Here is a 26359-nt window from a genome sequence, read left to right as displayed (position 1 = left end):
TGTCTTAAAAATAGTCCTCATAAATATACATCTTTTTTACATTTTAGAAGGCAAAAATTTTCATAAAACTAATTCTGTACAAATTTTAGGATTTGTTGAAGAAGTCCAATGACGCGCTGAAGCGTAATCGTCAGTTTATCAAGAAAGATCAGGAGGCTTTACAGGCTGAATTAGAAAATAGGTAGATAGATAGATAAACAGATTTATAGTGATAGATAGATAGATATGTGGATAGATAGATTGATAGATAGATAGATATGTGGATAGATAGATTGATAGATAGATAGATATGTGGATAGATAGATTGATAGATAGATAGATATGTGGATAGATAGATATGTGGATAGATAGATTGATAGATAGATAGATAGATATGTGGATAGATAGATTGATAGATAGATAGATATGTGGATAGATAGATTGATAGATAGATAGATATGTGGATAGATAGATTGATAGATAGATAGATATGTGGATAGATAGATTGATAGATAGATAGATATGTGGATAGATAGATTGATGGATAGATATATTAGTATAAGGGTATATAGATTCATAGATAGATGGATAGATAGATAAACATATGGATAAATGGATACAATAAAAATCATTTTATCGGTTAATTGTAAAATAATTATTTTGAATTTAATTTTAGTTACCACCGGTGCATGGATTACTTAAAGCCTTTGCTTCACCCTCCCCCCGGCCCTGCAAATATGCAACCCAGGTAAATACAATTATAAAAGTATCAGGATGTATGTGAGTCTGTCTGTCTGTGTGTACTTCACCTAGGTAAATCCTTATATATAAGTAACAAGACGTCTGTTTGTATGTCTGTCTGATTGTTTGTATATGTGTACTGCTTCACCCTACCACCTGGCCCTGAAAATATGCAACCCAGGTAAATACTATTAATAAAAGTAACAGAATGTCTATCTGTCTATCTATCTATCTATACTCAAAGCCCCTGCTTTACTCTCCCCAAGATTCTGCAAATATCTTGGTCTCATATGGTTCTCCTCCTCTACAGTAAAGCTTCTAACAGGTCTTGGAAAGATTAATAACTATTTAGGTGAGGGTACCTACCTACACTTTCACAAGACTTAATCGACCGTGAAAGACAATATTCCCCAACTACCTAAAACAATGTTTTATTTACTCTTTTTAATAGAATTATTTTGCTTTTCAGAATTCAGAAGGAGGCGAGCATAACCAGCCCTGTTGTCTGACGAAGATTTTAAACTTATCCACCAATCAAAATCAAGGGATCTTAAGGGACAAAACAATTGACACTGGTACCCAAAGTTTTATTACCATTTGCTGAATAACTTTGGGTACTTCTTTGAATTTTTTTTTGGAGTATGTATGTCCAACTTGTCAACCAATGATTTTAATCAACAGTAGGAGTAAATTGTTTATCATCACTGGGAATGTATTTGAATTTATTATCCATTGACTTATCCCCTAAGATCCCTGAGATTAATGCACATTGGTAGTGATTAATAAATTTTTCTATGCAAGAAAAAATTAACAGGATAAGAAATGAAAAAAAGTTAACGATGCATGATATTTTTTTAAAACGTTCCCCTAAATAATCTTTAGTTAGGTCTTATGCAGGGACGTTTAAGAAGGGGGCGGGGGGGATTACTACCCCCCACCCAATTAAACTTTATGTATTATTTTATTGAATTTAAGGTTGTATATAGAGGCTTACACAGTAATTCATTGTTGGGGGCCGGGTTGGGAGGGGGGGGGGTGAAAAAAGGAGACGGCAAGCCTTACCCCTCCCCCTTCCCCTCTACTGCAAGCCACTTTTAATGTATCAAAAAATAAAACTTATGTGTTTCATATGTTATTAACATTTTTAAAGCATTTTTATCAAAGTTTTTAAACTTTTTACACAAAAAAATTCTAGTCCCTTCATATAAATGTAAAATGTTTCATGAAGAAATTCAATTCAAATTATATAAAAACGCACATCTATGTAATTGTACAGCTTTATGTAAAAGGTGTTTTAATACCTATTAAAATTGTTATTAATATTAATCATAATCGTTAAAATGAATCGTATATTTAAGCAATTTCTGTACAAAAATAGCCAAAAAAATTAATGATCTGAAAAAAAAACTTGTTTATATGAAAAATGCTCAAAAATTAGAAATAACATTTTTCTAGTATGGCTTCGAAACCGATTAATATCCGCTGGATTAGATCTGATTCTTAGACATACTGGAAAATCATATGTAGCATCGTATTACAGACAATTTCCCCCGAATATTAAATAAAAATCATAAAATCAATTTCTACCAGTTTTGTAAACCTGGACTTTCGGCCCCTCGGGGCTATCAAATTTGATTCCATATAATAAATTTCATTTTTTTATTCGCGGAAATCTGTCTATAATACGATATATAACCATTATTCAAAATTTATATATTTACTTGAGACGAAATTGATCTTACGTAGTTTTAGTTGTAAGGGAGGGGACAATGTCGATTAAAGATCTAAAGGGATAAGACAATGGCCAATAAATTGTTAAACATTCCCAATGATACACAAAATTATTCCCCACCAATAGAAATTCAACAAAAGTCCCTAAGGTTGTTAAGCCAACAAATTAAAAAACGTTAATATGAGACTTTTGGGACTAGGGTAATAAACAGCCCAATGTCCCCTACCTCCCGGAAAATTAGACACACAACATTTTTTTTTTTTTGGGGGGGGGAAGATATTTTATTGTCCATTGTTCAATCCCTAACTTTTATAATAGTACAGATATAGGATAGAACATGTTCTAAGCTATTCTATAAATAAAATATGTATCGTATCGTACTATAGACAATTTTAAATAGAATTAAAAATCAAAATATTACACAGTTTTGTTAGCGCGAGCCTTATATTTTTTCATTTAACTATACGTGGAAGGTTGTCTATAATACGATGCGGTAAATAACTATTCCAGTTTGGCTTCGAACCCGATAAATACGTGAAAAAATCTTGTATTGTATTACAGACAATTATCACGATAATGAATTTTTTTTAAATATACCAGTTTTTTTGGCCCGAGCCTTATTATTTTTCATTTTACTATCTGCGAAAAGCTGTCTATAATATGATGCGATTAATAAATATTCTCTATAATTCTTTGATAATTAAGTATTTTGTTTAGTTTTAAGCAATATTATAATTATTATTATTTAAAAGCATAATTATTAAGTATATTGTTATTAATGAAATAATGATTTGTAATTATTAAAAAAAGCTTTAATAAAAAATTTGTTCCTAGTTATTGTTTCGTTTTATAGTTTTTATACAATGTTTTTAGTAGCAAAGCTACTTAATGACTCATTGTTCGTCTGTCTGTCGGCACATCTGGTTGAAGTCAAAAGAATTTATGTATATTTAAAAAGAGAGGGGACATTGGGCTGTTAATAGTCCCCAAAGTTATATGTTATTGTTTTGGGGCATAGTCCCTTTCGTGACAACGCCTCTAAAGGGGCGTTGCTTCGTATTTTCACATCTGTTTTTCTCCTATATCTAGCCCCTGCGGGGCCAATTGCCTAAATTAACTTAAGTGTACAAACGTTTCAACTACTAGTTTTAATCCACAGAAATATAATTTTGTGCATTACAATTGGAGATGTACATCAATTTTCCGGTCATTGTCTTAACCCTTTAGTTCCCTGGAAATATTACAGCGTGGCACCTAGAACTAATAATATACTTAACAGACAGAGTCTCTATGCTAGAGGCGCAGACGCTAGTATACATATTATATACCTAGAACATGTACTGGTCATATTTAGATCGACCGAAGGACTAAGTAAATTATATTCTGATTGCTCATTGACAAAGGGAATCCACTTCAAAAAATCCAGCCGCCTATCGTATATAGCAGCCGAGTAATTCACGATTCTAACAGACGGACGGACGTATCTTACCTTTTATAGAGTAGTTTCGCTTCTTAAGAATAAGAGCTCTAATGTTAGTTTTTCTGCTCTTATTCCATTGATTCCTACAATCTTCCCAAACTTCATATATATGTAGTTTAGATTTCCGCCGCTAGGTGTCTCAAACAATTTTTTATATTTATAAGATTTTCTTTAATATAATGATTTACTTATAATTTTAACTTTTTATGATTATTTAATTTGTTTGCCCTAACGAATTAATTAAAGACTTTGGGTACTAATAGTTAAAATAATTTGGGAACAATTTTATAAATACCTAAGTGTCTAAATGGTATTCTGAACTGCCTATTTTTTGTACACGGACGTAATACATACCCTAGTTATAGAGTAGCTTTGCTCATTTAATTTAAACGCGACAGCGTCCATAATTAGCGTAGCAAAAGCTTAATTCTTTTATTGAGGGCTTAAAAAAGCCTAATAACATTCAAGTAACTACCATCTTTAAAACAAAAAGAACTTTCTAGTATCAATTAAACTTTATTTTTTTTCTTATTATATACTAGCAGTTGCTGTATTGAAACTATTCGGCTGATTTTTAATGCCATATATCCGGTAATTTGCCGGCTGATTTATAATGCTGGGTATCCGGCCCAACCCTACTAAAAATAAATAGTGATAAAAATGATAAACCAAAAATAATTTATTTTGTCAATAATTTTTAAAAACCCATAAAACAAAAGTGACAAAAGAAATACTCAAAAGGTTCATTATAAGTATGTTTATAATTACTAATTTTGTGCCCTTTGTAGTTTAGGAGCTACGTTAAAAAATGTGAGAAAAAGGTTGAAAAATTTTAAGTAAGTTGGAACATTTTTCAATTAGTTTCTGCAATTCTCCTAAACTTCATATATATGTAGTTTAGACTTTTTCCGCTAGGGCCTCAAACTAATTTTAATATTAATAAGATTTACTTAACGCTTCATATTTTTCAATTAAGTTTTTTTGTTTGCCCTGACGAATTAATTAAGTCTTTTACTAATATTTAAAATAATTTGGAGTTATTTTTATACACAATAAAGGGTCAAAATCGTATTAAAACTGCATTCAGATAATAAACACTCTAACCCTAATGTTAAAGATTATGATATGTTAATTTTGAACTCAACGGATAGTTCTCAAAATTAAGTTATGTATGTTAGAATAGTCCTACAGGTCTCGAGCATGACCGGTGGAATCGTGGATTTCTGTAAGAATTATGTATGATTTAAAGCTAATGTATAACAGATATTAGAACGTCAAAAGATACATTGAAAGTATGTTAACTTTTCAACTTATTTATTATATAATTATCCCATTTAGCTCTCTTTGCAACTTTTACTACAATTTTGTTTAAGCTTGTAGATTCTTGGGTCCACCACCAAAAATAAAAAAAATCCCCCCCCCCAAAAAAAAAAAAACACTTGGGTTTAATTATTTTATAAATATCTCTATAGCTTTAAGAAGTGGTCGGGTTCATAAATCATGATGATTATGGTCGGGTTCATAAAAGGTATGATCCATGTGATCCAGATTCCAGGAAGGCATGTAAGCTATCCACTGTTACAAGGAAAGCTTGCCTGTAAAGCTGGTTCCGGAATAGAGTAATTAATATTAATAGTAAAATGGTGATGTTGTTGTCAGGAGTGGTGGCTTGGTGGTGGCCCAAGCAGGACAAGGTGGGTTGGTTCAGGTATAGAAGTATTAAACTATAGTAGTCACGTATGATGTTAATATTAATATTTGCTGGTAAAAAATTTAGTATGGTGTTCTCTATCTTTAACAAAAGTACAAAAATTTATATCAAATTTAACAGGTAATCCTTTACTTCATTCAAGTTTAGAATTCTATTAGTTTCAAGATTTTTAAAATCATTAGGTAACTCGTTATAAACAAGAGGAAAATTAAACAAAGGGTGTTTAAAAAATGAAATGCATCGAACATTGGGGATGTAGAAATCATCTGTATTGCGCAGAGCATAAGTTCCACGTTGACTGTTTTGAATCCATGTGCCAGAAAAAGAAATTGGGAGTCTTTCTAATTTAAAATCAAGCATAAATTTGAATATATTATAATTGATAAGTTCAGCTAGAGGAAGAATTTTATTTTTTTAAACAAGGGTGGAGTGTGTTCATTGTATGAAGCTCCACTAATAATGCGTATGGCTTTTTTTTTGAACAATTTTTAATGGTTTTAAATATTTTTCAGGTGCCATACCTAGAATATTACAGCAATATTCAAGGTGTGATTGGACGTGAGCATTAAAAACTAATTTCATGCAATCTTTGTTCAAAATGTTTTTAACTAAATTAAGACTATACAAGGATCTAAAAATTTTTCCATGAATATGTTTACAATGTTCTGATAAATTCAAGTTGCTATCAAGATAGACACCCAACATTCTAATTGATTTAGTATCTTTATTAGGTACCATTTGTACACGAGAAATTTTAGTTATGTTAGATTCTCCTGGTGCATTATTATTTATAAACAAAGGTAGATAAATATGGCTATCATGAACAGGAAGATCAGAAAGAATATTTCTGTTTGAACTAAAGATCATAAAATAAGATTTGTTAGGGTGTATAGAAAGCTTATTTGCTTTATACCAATTAGAGAGATTATCTAAGTCTTTGTTTGCTTTAATCATAAGATCCTTTAAATTTTTTGCTGCAGTGATGGTAGAAATATCATCTGCAAACAAATCTGCAAATGCATCTGTACAATTGTGTACATCATTAACAAATATAATAAACATTAATACCCCTAATACACTTCCCTGAAAAAGTAGAAATATCTATATTACAAGTATTTTCAGAAAATTCATCCCCAATTTTTACTTTTTGTGTACGGTTTGAAAAAAAACTTTTAAACCAAGATAGTGCAATGCCACGCACACCTGCATTTTCCAGTTTTTTAAATAAAATAGGATGCGATATACAATCAAAACATTTTTCTACATCCATGAAGAGCCCTAAAGCTATATTTCCTTTGTTTAAATTATCAGAAATGTGGTTAATAAAATCAATGACTGCATGATTTGTTGATCTATGTTTTAAAAATCCATATTGATGGGAGTAGAAAAAATTATTTTTATCAAGAAAATTTGTTAATCTGTCATTTACAATTTTCTCAAAGACTTGGTGATTTTCTCGGCTCCTATAAAAGATCGAGAGCTAAAATTTTTAGGGATTGAATATTTTCACCAAGTTTCATTAAGATTCGTCAGTTGGTTGGGGTGCTAGATCGATTCCTACATTTTTGAGTTTTCATGGTTTTCTCAACTCCTATTCAACATAGACGGATGGAATTTTCAGGGCTTGAATACTTTCATATTCTGCATACCTTCATTAAGTTTTATCGAGATTTGCTTATTGGTTGGGGTGCTAGTTCGATTCCTAGATTTTTAGGTTATCATGATTTTCTTTACTCCTATCTGAGATAGATGGCTGATATTTTAAGGGATTAAATAAGTTTAAAATTTACTTATCTCCACAAAGTTTCATTAAGATTTTCATTTTCTAATTTGCTGAGGTGCTAGATCGATTCCTAGATTTTCACGTTATAAATCATACAAGGTTTCGTGATTTTTCAGTTTAATGTTTTATTTATGAAACTGCAATAAAGTTCATTTTTTCCAGATATCCATCCATAATTTTTTAGCTTCGCTACTTATGGATGTTGTCATCCTTTGATAATTGATGAATAACCTTAATATTATTTGTAGTAATTGCTGGCTATGAATCTTAGATTTTTAAGTTTTCGTTGCGTGACTTTAAAGGCTTTGTGATGATTATTGTATGACACTGCTCTAAAGTAATTTTTTTCTCGATATCCATTCAGAATTTTGAGCTTCGCTACTTATGGATGCTGGGTTTCGTCGTATTTTTACAGTATGTTTTTTCCTATTTCTAGCCCCTGTGGGTGGCTTTAACCCTGCGGGAAAATCATTAACATTTACTTAACCTAACCTAAAATAACACATAAAAATCTACTGTGAAAATACGACGAAACCCGCAACTTTGTTTTCTTTCCATGATCCATTATTTTTTTATTAAAATGTATTTTAAAGCTAATGATAAAACATACATATAACATTAATACAAAATACAAGTTTCAGTAAAGCTTCAATAATAGTTATTTCTCGCATCGTATTATAAACGGCTTTCCGCGGATATAGAATGTACAATTATAAGATTAAAACTAGTTTTTTTAGCCCCGTGGTGCCGAGGCACCGGCTAAAAAAACTAGTTTTAATCTAATGATTGTACATTTCTATTTTCGTATAGTTTTTTCGTATGGATGAGAACTGGTTTCTATCCACCGGATTCGAAATTGACTCATAGTCCCCATCCGTTCATCTGTTGTGCAGCTGTTGGTCTGTAAGGATCATAAAGAATAATAAGTCTGAGTAATACCCAATTATGATAAACAATATATAATATTACCCCTTCTGTAGGTTAAAACTATTGGTAGATACGTATAGACACTCAATTTAAAGAACCAACTAATTTAAAGTTAATAAAAGGGGAGAGGTAGGTTTCGGGTAAAATCCGTAAAGGTTATGTATTATAAGTTAAAAACAATAGTAGAACGATAAAAATTTATGTTAACTTTAAAAAAAAAAATTCTATAGTTCTTTTCAATAAGAAATACACATATTTAGTGAATATTATCGTTCTACTACTATTTTTAAGCCTTAAAACACACACTTTTACGGATTTTACCCGAAACCTACCTCTCCCTTTATAAGCCAACAAATAAAATTTTGGGTACAAGAGTAATTGGCAGTCCAATTTTCCCTCCCCCCTGATTAGGTCCGCAAGATTAAAATTTTATACCTGTATTTAAAGGGATAAGACAATGGACGATCAATTGCAGATATCAATAACCAATGATAAATAACAAAAGTACCAAATTCTGCCGTTTAAAATAATTGGTTGGAAACTTTGAACACTGCTAGTTTAGACTTTGGCCCCTCGGGGCTAACAAAATCTTATGATATTTTTTTAAATATCCGTGGATAATAGTTATTCCTCACAACTTTCCGAGGATATAAAATGTACAGATATAAGATTAAAACTAGTTTTTTTAGCCCCTAGATGCCGAAGGCACAGGTTAAATAATCTTATTTTATAATTGTACATTTTTATATCCGTAGAAAACTGGATATAATACGATGCAAGACATAATTTTTTTCGTATGGCTAAGAACCGGATCTAATCCGCCGGACATTAATCGGTTTCGAAAGAATACAAGAAATAACAATTATTCTTTTCCTATTAGCAATGTATTCTTTGATTTCAGGAATATTGCTGACCCTTTTATAGTGGGCCTTCAGCAGAGGATATTTATCCTGAAAACAGAACAATTAATTGATTACAGAGAAGATACGGTATGGAATATTGCTAATCCTCTCAAAATGAGCCTTCAGCAGGGGATATTTATCCAGAAAACAGAACACTTAATTGATTACAGAGACAATACGGTATGGAATATATTGTTCAACCTCTCATAGATACGGTATGGAATATTGCTAATCCTCTCAAAATGAGCCTTCAGCAGGGGTTATTTATCCTGAAAACAGAACAATTAATTGATTACAGAGATGATACGGTATGGAATATTACTAACTCTCTCATAGTGGGCCTTCAGCAGGGGATATTTATCCTGAAAACAGAATAATTAATTGATTACAGAGATGATACGGTATGGAATATTACTAACTCTCTCATAGTGGGCCTTCAGCAGGGGATATTTATCCTGAAAACAGAATAATTAATTGATTACAGAGAAGATACGGTATGGAATATTCTCTCATAGTGAGCCTTCAGCAGGGGATATTTATCCTGAAAACAGAATAATTAATTGATTACAGAGAATATACGGTATGAAATATTGATAACACTCCCATAGTGGGTCTTCAGCAGGGGATATTTATCCTGAAAACAGAATAATTAATTGATTACAGAGACGATACGGTATGGAATATTACTAACTCTCTCATAGTGAGCCTTCAGCAGGGGATATTTATCCTGAAAATAGAATAATTAATTGATTACAGAGATGATACTGTATAGAATATCCTCTCATGGTGAGCCTTCAGAAGGGGATATTTATCCTGAAAACAGAACACTTAATTGATTACAGAGACGATACGGTATGGAATACTCTCTCATAGTGAGCCTTCAGCAGGGGATATTTATCCTGAAAATAGAATAATTAATTGATTACAGAGACGATACGGTATGGAATATTACTAACTCTCTCATAGTGAGCCTTCAGCAGGGGATATTTATCCAGAAAACAGAACACTTAATTGATTACAGAGACAATACGGTATGGAATATATTGTTCAACCTCTCATAGATACGGTATGGAATATTGCTAATCCTCTCAAAATGAGCCTTCAGCAGGGGTTATTTATCCTGAAAACAGAACAATTAATTGATTACAGAGATGATACGGTATGGAATATTACTAACTCTCTCATAGTGGGCCTTCAGCAGGGGATATTTATCCTGAAAACAGAATAATTAATTGATTACAGAGATGATACGGTATGGAATATTACTAACTCTCTCATAGTGGGCCTTCAGCAGGGGATATTTATCCTGAAAACAGAATAATTAATTGATTACAGAGAAGATACGGTATGGAATATTCTCTCATAGTGAGCCTTCAGCAGGGGATATTTATCCTGAAAACAGAATAATTAATTGATTACAGAGAATATACGGTATGAAATATTGATAACACTCCCATAGTGGGTCTTCAGCAGGGGATATTTATCCTGAAAACAGAATAATTAATTGATTGCAGAGACGATACGGTATGGAATATTACTAACTCTCTCATAGTGAGCCTTCAGCAGGGGATATTTATCCTGAAAATAGAATAATTAATTGATTACAGAGATGATACTGTATAGAATATCCTCTCATGGTGAGCCTTCAGAAGGGGATATTTATCCTGAAAACAGAACACTTAATTGATTACAGAGACGATACGGTATGGAATACTCTCTCATAGTGAGCCTTCAGCAGGGGATATTTATCCTGAAAATAGAATAATTAATTGATTACAGAGACGATACGGTATGGAATATTACTAACTCTCTCATAGTGAGCCTTCAGCAGGGGATATTTATCCTGAAAACAGAACAATTAATTGATTACAGAGACGATACGGTATGGAATACTCTCTCATAGTGAGCCTTCAGCAGGGGATATTTATCCTGAAAATAGAATAATTAATTGATTACAGAGACGATACGGTATGGAATATTCTCTCATAGTGAGCCTTCAGCAGGGGATATTTATCCTGAAAACAGAACAATTAATTGATTACAGAGACGATTCGGTATGGAATACTCTCTCATAGTGGGACTTCATCAGGGGATATTTATCCTGAAAAAAGAACACTTAATTGATTACAGGGACGATACAGTAATTTAATAATAAATAACTCTTCTACACAAAAGCCATCCAATCCTGTGGGTAATGTCAAAAGTTTCAACATAACCTAAACTTATTTAAAGTAATAAACAAAAAGAATCTTTATAAATTTGCTTATAACATTGTGCATAATCTTTGTAGGAATCATCATTCAAAAAATGAGGATGTAATTTTTTTTTATGAAAATCATCATGCAAAGTTTGAAATCGATAGGACTATTCAACATATCTAAATTACCACACAGAGCTATTGGTTACCGAGGTAGGGAACAATCCTAAATGTAAAACAAAGACGACTTTCATACATAAATAGATATAGAATAGACGTGGATGATATTATAGCAGGTGGAAAATTCTAATCAGTCCGTCAGGAGAGGAGGGGATAAAGGGGATGTCGTTATTTTAGCCAGCTGCGAGTTTCATTAGAGTATATGAAAATCTGATGCAACATCCAAGTAATTATAAATCCATTAAATTAACAAACATACCAGCATTGTAAACCTCTCCTCGCAACCTGTCACACCCTCAAAAGCTTTATCCTAGTAACAAAAAAAAAACATTTTAAATAAGAAAAAAACCTAAAGAAAAACTATGTTAAACTAGCATTAATCATGCTTGAATGGGTACTCCAAATATTCTGTCAATGTCTGATCACATGGCAAAAATTGAAAACTATACCTTCAAGATAAGCTGAATTTGAATTTCCGAATGTGTACGCAGTTTCCTCGGTGTTTCCTCATCCTATCTCAATATTTACTACTAGCTAAAAAAAACTTTAAAACTTCAAAAAAAATCTAAATTTGATGTAAAAACGATTTATAATATAATACATTCAAAATTTTAATTTTTCAAATTTTGATTTTTTTTAAGCTTGAAGCTTTTTTAGCTAGCAGAAAATATTAAGATAGGATGAGGAAACACCAAGGAAGCTGTGTACTTATTCGGAAATTCAAATTCAGCTCATCACCTTCAACGTTTCCGAAATGGAAGAGAGAAATATGCCCATTGGAGCCAAGTGATAAAATATTGACAGAATATTTGGAATACCCAAGAGGTAATTATAAAAAAAAACATTAGGTACGAGCCTTAAAAATCATGTGAGTATGGGAATCATTACATCTTCTATTACTTACCCTGCCGAAAAAATTGCGAAAGGTCGCAAATTTTCGCGAATAAATGGCGAATTCCCAAAATACATGTGAAGAAAATTCTTTTAAAAATTTGGGGGGCATTATTTTTTTTTTTTGGAGGGGTTGGGGGTGTTCCACCCTTAAGAAAATAGATTAAAACCACCACAGGACAAGTAGGTATATTCCCTGAAGAGTAGGATTCAATCGGTTCAGTGGTTACCGAGATCTTAAGGAACGGACAGACGGACGGACGGACATCATCTATTTTGTATTAAAGATATTACGAAAATACGATAATTCGCTATCTTAAACTCAATTTGGGAGGGGAAATTGGGCTCTTTATTACAATAGTCTCTAAAGTTTTATAAGAAAGTTTCTTTGTTAGTCGGTTTTACAACTTTAGGGACTATTATTGGTTGGTTCATTCAGTTGACATTTCAACCACTAATTGTTATCTACAGAATAGATAACTTTGTGTATCATCTTTGAGGATGTACATAATTATATTCCATTGTCTTATCCCTTTAGATTCCTGCTTAAACCAGTCAGATATAGGGATCTAAAGGGATAAGACAATGGTTAATAAATTGATGTACATCCCTAATGATAATTCAAAAAATTACCCTTCTGTAGAATACAATTAATGGTTGAAATGTTTTTACATTAAACTTAATGAACCAACCAATCAAAATCCAATAACAGTTTTTAATCCAACAAAAAGAAAACGGTATTAAAAAAAAACATATTTTTTAATTGACCATCTATAGTAATAAATCTATTGTTTGTTTTACCTCTTTCCAAGCTAACCAAGTAAGAGCATGATGCATAGCTAGATCTCCATATGTCAACTAAAATAACGGATGTAGTATGCAAGGATATATTGACAGGGAATAGTAGCTTTCACAATATTCCGTAAAATAGTGAGCAAGCTTCCAGTCAAATGCATTTATTAAGTTTAATTGTTCTTAATGTTGGTCAAATGCATAGCATAATTAAAACATTTTGACCTAATAAGCACATTTGCCTGGAATCTATTCCATTTGTCATAATTTCAGGTTGCTAATATTAGTCAGTTCGTTCATCAAGTAGGGGGGGGGGGGGGAGGAGGCTATTGGGTAAAGGAGGAGGATTGGGGGTCTCATTATCTTAAGCAGCAGCGATTATCACTTTATTAGAATACATGAAAATAATTAATCGATTATTAAAAAAAATATAAACAAGAATGACAACATACATATGTGACAAATCACAATGATAAAATAGATGAACAAAGTATCCTCAGACTAAGTAGCCTCCGGACAAAGTAGCACCCAGACAAAGTAGTCTCCACTCACAGCTATCCTCAACAGTTTAGCGGATTTATAAGCAACACGCTCCAAGCGGTCAATGGATCCTAAAAATAGACATAATTGCTGAATCATACCTGGTTTTACCTAAATTATACCTGCTCCTTCTTCGGAACTATAGGCTTTAAAAGATTTTTACTTAAATTACCCTATTATTTGACTTAAAAATAGCGTTCGACAAGACATCCTGCGCTGTTTATAAGTTTTATTACAAAAAAAGGAGTCATTTGTATTTAATATATTGATAAAATTGTTAACAGCGTTTGCTTCTACCATTATTTACAGTGTTTGTTTTTATACAAAATTACCATTCAAATATTAGAATGTTAATTCATACATTCACAAAACTTACTACTTAACATTATAAGATAACTAATTGGTCAACCTGATCCTCTAGGGAAGGCGGGGGAGGAGGAAAATAGCCTAAAATAACTTTAAAAAAATTAATGTGCTTTCTTGAAAAGTACAACCTAACAACTTTTCAGATCTTAAGCTTTATAAAAAAAACTGGCTAATGTGAAGGAAACAAAGTTGCAGTTTTCGTTATATTTTCACATTAGCTTTTATCCTATTTCTAGCTCCTGCTGGTGCTTTAACCCCGCGGGGCCAATTGCCTAATCTTGCGGGGCAATCGCCTAATAACATTTCAAAAGCTACTGTTAAAATACGACTAAACCCGCAACTTCGTTTCCTTCACATGACCCAAAAAAACTTACTACTTTATAAAGTAGGATTGGTGACATTATAACTACAGTTTTAAGCTGAAATAGATACCAAAACAAAATATGAAATGTAATTAATAAATTACAGGGGACTAAGAAAAAAATATTATCAGAAAATGATCTAGTGTGCGTTTAAATCTCCAGCTAGTCAAGAATAGCGGTTCCTAAAAAATAATTATATTGCCTAAGATTACAGTATGATATACTAACATGAATTTAGGATCAATTTTTTTTATTGGCACAAATGTAAAATGTATTTTATACTTAATCTATTTTTAAAAGTTTTAAGGGTTTTTTTGTTTGTAGCTAGCTTAAGATTTCAATAACTAATGAATTGATTGAATTCTCGAAATAATGGAAAATTTAAATCGGTCTCAGAATGGTATTTTTCTGCCTTTTCCTTCCATTTTGAATACAAATCCCCTGGATGTTAAAGGGCAACCATATGTTTATTTATAGTAATAAAAGACATGTAACAATTTATGGAAAACAAAAGTAGCAGCATGTTTATCACAGGTGATTTTTATTTTTTGAGGAATAAAAATAGTGCTTAGTTTAACCCACTAACCTCTGTTCGCGCGTTTTTTGTGCTGTGAACTACCATCTAATACATATTTAATATTATTTCATAAATCTAAAGACTGTTGACCTGCTATTTATATACTTACTGATAACTGCATCAAATATTTTTGGTATATAACGCCCAACACCAATGATAAAAATAGAAAATTAAATTTTGCATTACTTTTTATCATATCAAAAGATAAAAATGATAATTGTGAAACTTGACAAGAAATTTATCTTTTGCATACCGATTTTCAATAGTATGCTATAATCAATAGCAAAGAAATTTACAATCATCTAAAAGATTAACTGTATTTTTATCTTGAGGAAAAGTTATAGGCTAGAGTACTAACCTACATATATAATTGAAGTTTTATTCCAGGCATAATATAAGAAAGTGGATGGTAGAAATATGATCAGCTTATTTGACTTCAAATTCAGTTAGCAGAGTATACTTAACATAAATACATCTATGTGTTTTAAGTTTTTAATAGCGAAAATATTACCTAATTGGGGTGGGTTTATCCTTCGATTTCAAAATCCGCGCGCTTGTCATGGGAGCTCTACCGCCCACTGTTGGATATTCATTTAAGTAACATTCGACAGACAACCAACACTTTGTCTGAGAAGGGAAAGGGGACATTGGGCTGTAGCAAAAGTTTTAATATAGTGTTTTCTTATTTGTTAGCTTACAACTTTGGAGGCTTTTATTAAGTTTTAATTGATTGGTATTTAAGTTGAGTTTCCAAGCTTTTCAACCACTTAGTGTAAGCTAAATAAGGGGTAAATTTGTGTATCATCATTGGGGATTTACATCACTTTATAAGTCATTGTCTTATCCCTTTAGATCCCTGTCTCCCTACTCTAACTATTTATGCCGCTCACCTAATATAGTAACAGTAGGAACAATTTTTAACTTCTTTAATTGTACCGCGAACCTATCACATCCCCAACGAAGAGCGGATGCGCTACATGACGAGCCATAGTTGCGAGTTAGTAGCAGAACTACTTTATAATTTATCTTGTCTGTCAGTCCATAACAATATGGTAAAATTTAATTTTAACCAATACTAATTCAGATAGATAAGTCAATTTTTGTGAAGATATCCCTTAACAAAAAGTAACAGCATACAACTTACTTTGTCTGTCAGTCTGTTGGTCATGCCACATTTTTTATATTGATATTTAAAGGTTTCTCGGTTTTCTTATATATTCTCCTATCATTCTTTTCTTTTATTTCTATTCCTCTATTTCCTATTTATTAAGACAACTTAACTGATCATTTACTTTATGATTTTCCCACCATTATATTTACGTTTTTCTTGAGGTTAACCTTGTTAAACCTTATAGATTAGATACAATTACTTTAGTCTTAATACTATACCTCTATCATTAACTTAGTTTTTACTTATCCTCTCAACACTTTTCTTATTTTCTTGTCAACTCTTTCTCATGGTTTTAATTTCATGAAATATGGATAGAAACGGCAGAGGGAACCAATAACAATTATATCGGTTAAATTTAAATCTAATAAAAGACATTTGGATGGCCTTAAAAGAAAATAATAACATCTTTTTTTTGTATTAAAACTTATAAACAGCGACAGGATGTCTTGTCGAACACTATTTTTAAGTCAAATAATAGGGAAATTTAAGTGAAAATCTTTAAAAGCCTATAGTCCCGAAGAAGGAGCAGGTATAATTTAGGTAAAACCAGGTATGATTCAGCAAGTATGTATATTTTTAGGATCCATTGACCGCTTAGAGCGTGTTGTTTATAAATCCGCTAAACTGTTGAGGATAGCTGTGCACTGTTAATAATTTTATGGCCACATCGCTCGGCCACCTGGTCTGCCAAGCCGCGGGCACTTGGCCCCCTTGCCTATAACCTAACCTAACCCAACCTAAAATTTGTAAAAACAATATTAAAACTTCTATTATAAAATCTACCAACCACTTTTTGTAAAATCCGCGAAATTCTAGACCATCTATGTTTTTCTTAAATAGATGTCCTGAGATAACATAGGTTAGGTTATAGGCTAGGGGGCCAAGCGCCCACTGCTAGGCAGGCCAGGTAACCGAGCGCTGCGGCCATGACCTTTATTAACAGTTGAAACTACTTTCCTTAGGAGGCTACTTTTCTTAAGTAAATGTCCCGAGGCAACTTTGTCTGGGTGCTACTTTGTCCGAGGCTACCATGTCCAAGATCCAATATATGGTTATAGAGCAGATGTTCAGTGGTCATACGAAAGAAATATGTGATTATTAAACAGTATTAAATCAAGAAACATTTCTATAAAATAAAGGGGGAGGTAGGTTGTACTAAAATTCCGTAAAGATGTGAGTTTTAAGGCTTAAAAACAGTAGTAGAATGATAATATTCACTAAATATGTGTATTCCTTAATGAATAGAACCATAGACCAAAATTTTTAAAGTTTACAATACCTGAAAATTATGAGAGAAAAAACTCGAAAATTTCACCAAAAGCTTTGCTAATGTCAAAGTGACAAAAATTAACAAAATTTACTGTTATAAAAGAAAGGGAATCTATAGGTTCTAGGTAAAGGTTAAGAACAATCAATATTAATAAACAAAGGAAGAAGCCATTCTTTACAGGTTGTAAAATCAGAGAACAATAAAATGAAACTGCAACAAATCATTTATAACTTAGTGAAACCAACACAACAAGTTACATGTTTCAAAACATTCTGATATACAATCTATATAAGAAGGTATGAGACACCAAGTGGAGGCTGCATGTGAATGGCGTTTTTAGTAAATAAAATAAACATAAAAATCCAATTTCTATGTATTTTTAAAAGGGGGAGGGGGGCGGATGTAATCCCTTGATAAAACCCAAACTGAAAGTGAAAGGAACTCAAACTAAATAGAGAGTTACAACTCTGAGATTTGGCATGGCACTTCCTTTAAAGAGGTACAATATGTAACTGTGAACAAAGAAACGGCGGCGGAATATATATTTTAATATTCTGAGATAAACTTTTTTTCATAAAAATTTCCCTCATATTTTCACTTCTTTATAATTGACATGTTTTAAAAATGCAAAAAATTAGGCGGGAAACGGCAGTTTTTGGAGGAAGCGGCGGTTCAAAGAGACAGACATACAGACATTATGTTACTTACCCTGTTAGAAGAGAACCATTCCCCGCCTCGGGTTTTCAACATCTTCTCCGAGGTAGACAACCATGTGGGCGCAAATTTCTGGTCAGCAACGGTTTTAGGCATCATTACAATAGGATGATTCCATCATTACAATAGGATGATTCCATCATTACAATAGGACAATTCCATCATTACAATAGGATGATTCCATTATTACAATAGGATAATTACATCATTACAATAGGATGATTCCATCATTACAATAGGATGATTCTATCATGACAATAGGATGATTCCATTATTACAATAGGATGATTCCATCATGACAATAGGATGATTCCATCATTACAATAGGATGATTCCATCATTACAATAGGCAATTCCATTTAAGGTTGTTTTATGTAAATGACAAGTGCTCAGTGATTTCCCTCCAAATGCCTTTTTTGCACAGAAACCCCATCCTCTTTAGTTATTACTATTTAGCCCCACAGGGCTATTTCACTGCTTATGCACGTGTATTGCATGGTTAAAACCCCTCGCAGGGGTTTGGAACAGATCTATAGTATAGATGTATATACAGACAACTACCTTCCTTTCTTTTTCAAAGACCTATTTCGTCTGCTTCTAAATTATTTTCTGCTACTTGGCTGTGTTAATATAAGTATGGCTTCGAAAACATTAAACATCTGCTAGAATAGCACCGGTTCTCATCCATAGTGAGAAGTTATGTATATTGCATTTAAGACGATTTTACACTAATACTAAAAAATCATAAAATTAATACCAGGTTTGTTAGACAATGCCTTTGGCCTCTCGGGGCAAACAAAACTAGTTTTAATCTTATAATTTTTAATTTCAATATCCCCGGAAAGCTGTCTATAATGTGATAATGTAATAAATAACTATTGTATAAAGATGCTAAAATTCCTGGATAATTTTTTCAGCTTGCTCCTGCTTCTGTTCAGGTGACGTGGGGAAGCGTGCAAGGATGAACTCTGCAAATTTGATGCAATTTAAAGATCATGGAAAGAAAACGAAGTAGCAGGTTTTGTAGTATTTTTATTTCACAGTAGCTTTTCTCCCCTTTTCTAGCCCCTGTGCAGCAATCATTAACATTTACCTAAAATAACCTATCAAAAGCTACTGTGAAAATACTTTGTTTCCTTTCCATGATCCCATTTAATTATTGCCCCAAGAGGTTTGATCAAACCAATTTTTCGTATTTTAGATTTAAAATAAAAAATAAAAAAAAATTTTTTTTTGGGGGGGTAATTTTCATTTTTGGGGGGGTTAGGGGTGTCCCACCCCCCGAGAAAATAGTTATAAACCTTCCCGGGACCTATGAGAAGCTACCCTGTAAAGGAGAACCCGATCGGTTCAGTGGTTAGCGAGATCCTTTGTTACAAACAAACACACAAACAAACAGATAGACATCGTTCTACTTTGTATTATAGATATTTAAAACTAGAGGGAGGGGGCTACACCCCTAGAGGCCTCTATTAGCACTTAAAGGAAGCCTGCAAGAAATACCACGCTTTGACTGCTGAAAGACTGCCATAAGTAGACCCATTACCCCAAATTTGAAGCCTTCAGCTTCTATAACAAAAAAGTTCTAGGCATTTTAAAATGACATTTTATATACAATAAAAATTTTGAAAGAATTTCAATGCTAATAATATAATTTTTATCATTAAAATACATCGCCTAGAAAAAAAATTATAAGCTTATTTTTGGCAAAAATTTAGGTTGCCCGTAACTAATTACATTTTTACAATAAAATTACCCATTTTTATAGTCAAAATCATTAAAAAAAAAGTTTAACTTGCATTGTACCGAGTGTACTGTAGCCAATCAGAAGGCTGAATCAGCTTAACAACCAATCACAGCTGAGCTTGTATTAGTTTCCCCCTTTGTGTCCACTATGATTTTTGTTTACAAATGCAATTTAAATCGAATTTATTTCATAGATTTTGACTATGAAATGGGGTGTTTTTATTGTATAAATGTAATCAGTTACCGGCAATCTAAGTTTCTGACAAAGATAAAGTTATAATTTTGTGTCTAGGCGACGTAATTTAATATTGTTTTTTCTTTTATGAGCATTGGAAATCTTTCAAAATTTTTATTGTACATAAAATGCTATTTTGAAATGCCTAGAACTTTTTTGTAATTGAAGCTGAAGGCTTTAAATTTGGGGTATTGGGTCTACTTGTGGCTGTCTTTCAGCAGTTAAAGCGTGGTAGTTCTTGCAGGCGTCCTTTAAGTGAAGAGGGTTTCAAAAAATAGTTTCAAATAAATTACCTTTCTGCCAATCATTGCAATGTTCAAACATCATGTCAGCGTGGGCAAATCCAATCTCTCCATCGCCAGCAAGGTCATACTTTCTAGCCAGGTACCTGATAATAGATAAGACTCCTTTGACTGAATTTTTAGCTTGATACCTCCCTTAGCTGTTTATAGGGGGGCAGGTTGTATGAAGTGTAAGTGGTGTAGTTATCTTTCTAAATTTTAATAGGGGGGAGTTACACCATGTTTTGGTAAGATTCTAACCTGGCAATAGTGCCAGATTCTGCCAACTCCTCGCCGTCTATATTCATGAATGGCAGCTGTCCGAAGGGAGTGGTCTCCTATAAAAATAATTTGGCTTTAAGTGCCGTTTTGTCCTAATGGAATTATCATTACTTGGATCTTACACCACATTATCATGTACTCTAAAAAAGTGAAACTTGTAGCTGGATAAAATAATGATCACCCCATCTACTCTTTAACCAATTTTTTACTGTCATTTTATCTGCGTATTTTCTACATTAAATTTTTATCTCAACAAATAAAAAGTTTTAAAAAATTATTCATTGCATGGTATTATAGACAGCTTTCTGCATATATTAAAACCAGTTTTGTTAGACCCAGGGCCTAATAGTTATTTATAGCACTGTGTGGTATCTGGATGTCTACTCAAATAAATGCAGCTCCCTAACCCCCAGCAGTGTTTATCCCAGCAAGAGAATAATGCTTCAGTTAGTATCGTATGCTTGAGACGCTTGGACTGATCCATAGATGGGTTTTTGAAAGATGAATGCTGCGTTTTTTTCGACATTTTTTAGACATTGATTGATTGAATGAAGACGATAGAATTTCAACAGAGTATACAACTTAAGAATTCAAATTTTTTTAATTATTATTTTAGCCATTTGTATAATGTCTAATAGAGCTCTAAAAAGATGCATTAATTAATATGCAGCAAAAATGAATTGAAGATAATTTGTTTTTCTTGGCCGTACCAACAAAAGCAAAATAGTTAAATAAATAGTTGTATACTCTGTTTAAATTTCACGAATTTGAAAACGCGGCATTCATCTTTCAAAAACCCATCTCTGTCTTAAGACTTGTGTGTAGACCAGTGAATGTACACGTGGCCGACAACACAACTTGCTAACATTTCCTAGAATAAAAAAATCTACCTTCATAGGTCCCCATTGTTCGAAGTTCAATCTCACATCTTCATATTCAACCTAAATACAAGGAAATTATTTAACATTAACAGGATGTCTTTCTTCTTAAAACTTTAATTGTTTTACAATTAAATTTTGTACCTAACCAAAGCATTGAATTATATCAGAGATCTAAAGACAATGGCCGATAAATTGATGTACATCCTCAGTTATTAAACACAAAAATTCCCCTTCTGTAGATTAAAAATGGTGGTTGAAACGCTTGAACACTCAACTTAATGAATCAACGACTCAAAATTCACGAAAGTCCCCAAAGTTGTTAAGGCAACGCAAAAGAAAACATTATTATAAGACTTTGGGATAAGGATAAGTGTAATAAACAGCCATGTGTACCCGACCTCCCTGCCAGTACCAACCTTAGCAGCTGCCAGAATGAGTCTCATAGTCTCGCCCTTACCCTGCACGTTGAAGTAGGTCAGCTTGATCGGAGACATTTTATGGCGCTGGTGACTTTTGAGAAATCTGAAACAATTCATTTTGATGGTGAGAGCTTAAGATTAATACTAAGTGATCAACTGAAAATTAATTACATTTTAGTTCCCTAATTTCCGAAGTTGTACGACAGATAACCCAACTATTGCAGAAGTTATTTTCAGCTACTCGGGTCAAAGGGAAAGGCTTTTTACATTTACAAAGCAATTTATACATTATACATTAAAAATTTCAAAGGGAAAGGAAGGTTGCGGGTAAAATCCGGAAAGGTTGTGTGTTTTAAGTTAAAAAAAGTAGTAGAAAGATAAAAATTTATGTTAACTTTTAAAAAAAAAATTGTTGTCTATAGTTCTTTTCAATTAGAAATACACATATTTAGTGAATCTTATTGTTCTACTACAATTTTTAAGCCTTAAAACACACACTTTTACGGATTTTACACGCAACCTTCCTTTCCCTTTTTCAAATTTAGATTTTTTTTTGAAGTTTGAAGCATTTTTAGCTAGTTGTTAATATTGAGGATAAGAGTGATACGTACAAAATTTGAAACTAAGATTCAGCTGACCAAAATTTATTTATGTATGTATTGCATCGTATTACACATAAGTTCCTACAAATAATAAAACTAAAATCATAAGAATCAATGCCAGTTTAGTTAATATTATTATTTACATTTTACTGACCGCAGGAAGTTGTCTATAATTAATAATTATTATATAACTTGTCACACAAAACAAGGATGACAACATCCATTAAAGCTAAGCTCGGAAATTGAAGGACACACGAATAATTACACTTGTAGAGTGTCAGAACTAAATAAACTGAATATTTATGCATATGTCTATACAAAATTGTAAGTAAATTATTTGCAAAACTGATTGAAGACATGTTACTGTTTAAGGACATACTGACGTTTTTAGGACTTGATTATAGAGATGCTTCGCTTATAACACTATATCTTGTTGTAATAGGAATCAGTATTCAAAAAATCAGATGAATAGGATGATTTTAACATTAAAAAATTTGTTGTCAAAAAAGTAAAAAAATCAGCTTGTTTTGAATGGACGTACTAACTTTCAGGTAACGATTATAGAGTTGCTGTGCTTTCTAAGTCGTACCTAGCATGCAAAGTTTGACATCGATAGGACAATTCTAACCTGTTTAGATTTACGAAAAGAGCTAACTGTAACGGACGGACGTACGGACGGACCGACCCTAATTATGGAAAAGCTTCGCTTTTAAAAACCATGCATCGTATCGTATTATAGAAAATTTAACATTTGAAAACAATACTAACTCTCACACTGTTTGGCAACAAACTAAACTGAAAAAAAACGTTTTAAAAAAAATCTTGTGTTAAGTTATTTCATACAAGCGGCAACACCCCTAGCATCTAGGGGCTCTGTTTTTAAAGGGAACGCTGAAAGGTTTTAACCCTCCCCCAAAATATAGTTATAAACCTTCCCGGGACCTATGAGAAGCTACCCTGTTAAAGAGTGCCCGATCGGTTCAGCGGTTAGTAAGATCCTTCGTTACAAACAAAACAAAAATAGACAGACAGACATCGTTCTACTTTGTATTAACACTAGCGTCTTCGCCCCTCGCCTCTAGGGGCTTTGCCCCAAGAGGTTTGATCAAACTAATTTTTCGTGTTTTAGATTTTTAAGAAAAAAAAATTTGGGGGGGGGGGTTAGTCGACCCCACTATTTTAATTTTAGTTTTAAAAAGAAAAAGAAATTTTTTTTAAGGGGGGTATTTTTCATTTTTTTTTGGGGGGGGGGGTTTAGGGGTGTCCCTGCCCCCAAGAAAATTGTTATAAACATTCCCGGGATCTAGGAGAAGCTACCCTGTAAAGGAGAACCCGATCGGTTCAGCGGTGAGCGAGATCCTTTAGTACACACAGACAAACAGACATCCTGTTACAAACATTTTAACATTTGAAAACAATACTAACTCTCACACTGTATGGCAACAAACTGAACTGATAAAAACCTTCAAAACAAAATCTTGTTGAGTTATTACATCTACTTATTGTATAGTACATCATTAGTTCTTTATCGCATCGTTTTATAGCCAGCTTTCCGCAGTTACAAAACTGGTTTTTATATTATAATTATACATTTTTATACTCGTAGAAAACTGGATATATATAATATGTTACATGATTTTTCAGTATGGATTAGAACTGGTTCAAACCCAGCGGATATTGATCGGATTGGAAGACATATACTGGAAACATATTTAACCGTGTTCACTTTGAACTTATATGTTATACATATATGTATATATATTATATACATGTTCTCAGAGTACGTACATTTTGAACTTTCGTGGCGCCGTTTACCACAGGGAGAGGGGGAGGGGTATGTGTATGGAGATAATTTAATTCTATAAATAATACAAAGTAGAATTATGTCTGTCTGTCTGTTTGTACCAATCGGGTTCTCCTTTACAGAGTTTCTTTTCATAGGTCCCGGGAAGTTTTATAACTATTTTCTTGGGAGGGGGGGGGGACACCCCCAACCCCCCCAAATATGAAAAATACCCCCCCCCAAAAAAAAAAAATCCTTTTTTAATACTAAAATTAATAAAGTGGGGTCGACTAAATCCCCCCCCCCCTCAAAAATAAAATTCTCCCCCCCAAAAATTTATTTTTTATTTTTTTCTTATTAAATCTAAAATACGAAAAATTAGGTTGATCAAACCTATTGGAGCAAAGCCCCTAGAGGCTAGGGGCGAAGCCGCTAGTTTTATATAAAGTAGAAAGCTTTATTGTCTGTAGCGAGGATGAATTAGTAATCGATGAATTAATATAGTTCTCCTTTGCAGTGAAACTTCTTAAAGGTCCTGGGAAACTATTTTGGGGGTATTTACCTCCATTCACCCTCCAAAGAGAAATCGCCTTAGAAAAAAATCTCCGCCCCCCCCCCAAAAAAAAAATATTTTTTTTTAAAAACTAAAACTAAAATTTAAGATCTAGGGGTGAAACCGCCAGTATACTACATCCCAATAAATACCAAAAAAGAATTATTAGCAAAGGGAGAATTTAAAAAAAAAATTATATTACTGGAAGCGGAGATAAATTTCCAATCCCTTTATCAAATCAAATCAAATCAAATCAAATCATTTATTAACCATAAGATCATACAGCTTTATCCCCGATCTTTGGACACTCCGCCAATCGAGTTACTAACATGTTATTAAATTATTCATATTACACATAATTTAAGTGATGGATTAATTTATTTTCCATCTTAATTCATTGGACTAGTTCGAATAAAATAAAATAAGTCCTACTCGAATATGATTTCGAATAGAACAACATATAAACAACATATAATAATAATAATAATTTTCAATATTGTGACAGGTGTCCTGCGCGTATGGCCAGGTACAGTCGTAGCCCTTCAGGCTGGAGCGTGACCTCGGTGTTGGCGGACACTATTGCTGGCCAGCCATACGCAATATGACTTGACTATCTCTGTTTTATTATAGCCAAAAGAACATGTTATTATCTTGCTTCCCCGTGCCAGGCTATACCCCTAGCTTTCTCCTCAGCCCCTCCCTTCTGGATTCCCGTACCACCTGCGAATGCCGTCGTGCACAATCTAAACAATATAGTCAGTACTCTTGCAAATCACGAATGATTTACATATATGTTATCAAGTAGAATTAACAAAGGATAGGTGAACAGCAACTTTAAATCCAACCATTTCGAAATGCCTAATAGGATAAAAAATACTTAAGTATATGTTTTAACCTTAAAATAATAATCTTAATAAAAACTTAAGAAGGTTAAGAAAAACTTAAGAAAACTTAAGAAAGAGAGTCGTAAGAAACTACCTAAGAATTATTAATCGATTCCGGCAAGGAAAGAATTTTTATTTCGGGATGATACCTAAGAAAAAAATACTTAAGTAACTAATCTCTGCTCTCGGACAAAAGTACCTAAAGAAAAATAATACTTAAGTAGTCAATCTCTGCTCTCGAACAAAAAATACCTAAAGAATACACCAATCCCTGCTCTCGGATAGAAATGAATTTCTTTCCGGAGGATAAAAAAAAAACTGTTTCTTTGAGCGTGTAAGTTAATTAATAATGATTTATGAAGAATAAGGTGTACTTAA

At 32.6% G+C, this 26359-nt stretch overlaps 2 protein-coding genes across 5 annotated transcripts in view; one reads left to right on the top strand and one right to left on the bottom strand.

Moving 5' to 3' along the window:
* Nucleotides 1–3038, top strand: part of Zir (dedicator of cytokinesis) — a 78853-nt gene extending 75815 nt beyond the window's left edge. The window contains exons 68-70 of the mRNA XM_080148184.1: nt 90–181; nt 656–727; nt 1190–3038. Coding sequence (XP_080004310.1) covers nt 90–181; nt 656–727; nt 1190–1229 — 204 coding nt within the window. The 3' untranslated portion in view covers nt 1230–3038. The remainder of the gene's footprint in view (nt 1–89; nt 182–655; nt 728–1189) is intronic.
* A 4952-nt stretch (nt 3039–7990) lies between these two features.
* On the bottom strand, nt 7991–22293 carry LOC145305793 (glutathione S-transferase 1-like). 4 transcript variants are annotated; one of them, XM_080147603.1, is made up of 10 exons: nt 22157–22293; nt 21750–21800; nt 20839–20915; nt 20590–20684; nt 19220–19283; nt 18310–18391; nt 13325–13381; nt 11892–11942; nt 9231–9303; nt 7991–8331 (listed from the first exon to the last, which is right to left on the bottom strand). In XM_080147603.1, the coding sequence occupies exons 1-10, from the start codon at nt 22274–22276 to the stop codon at nt 8288–8290; spliced, it is 714 nt and encodes a 237-aa protein (XP_080003729.1). In that variant the 5' UTR covers nt 22277–22293; the 3' UTR covers nt 7991–8287. The 4 variants fall into 4 exon arrangements, with proteins under 4 accessions (XP_080003729.1, XP_080003731.1, XP_080003730.1 ...); XM_080147605.1 differs by lacking the exons at nt 7991–8331; nt 9231–9303 and adding an exon at nt 10155–10250 and having other exon boundaries at nt 11895–11942; XM_080147604.1 differs by lacking the exons at nt 7991–8331; nt 9231–9303 and adding an exon at nt 10469–10561.
* Nucleotides 22294–26359: the final 4066 nt, after the last annotated feature.

This window comes from Acartia tonsa, chromosome 14 (assembly GCF_053477335.1).
Source record: "Acartia tonsa isolate MP-2025a chromosome 14, ASM5347733v1, whole genome shotgun sequence".
In the NCBI taxonomy this organism is placed as follows: Eukaryota; Metazoa; Arthropoda; class Copepoda; order Calanoida; family Acartiidae; genus Acartia; species Acartia tonsa.
Note: the sequence above shows the minus strand (reverse complement) of the source record. Positions and strands in the feature narration are given on the sequence as shown.

Excerpts from the sequence above, each read along its gene's own strand:
- LOC145305793 (XM_080147603.1), bottom strand. The coding sequence starts at position 22,276 with ATGAATTGTTTCAGATTTCTCAAAAGTCACCAGCGCCATAAAATGTCT. Across the intron at positions 20,916-21,749 it reads AACAATGGGGACCTATGAAG|GAGACCACTCCCTTCGGACA; the intron begins GTAGATTTTTTT and ends TTATTTTTATAG. Across the intron at positions 19,284-20,589 it reads TTGCAATGATTGGCAGAAAG|AGTTCATCCTTGCACGCTTC; the intron begins GTAATTTATTTG and ends TCAAATTTGCAG.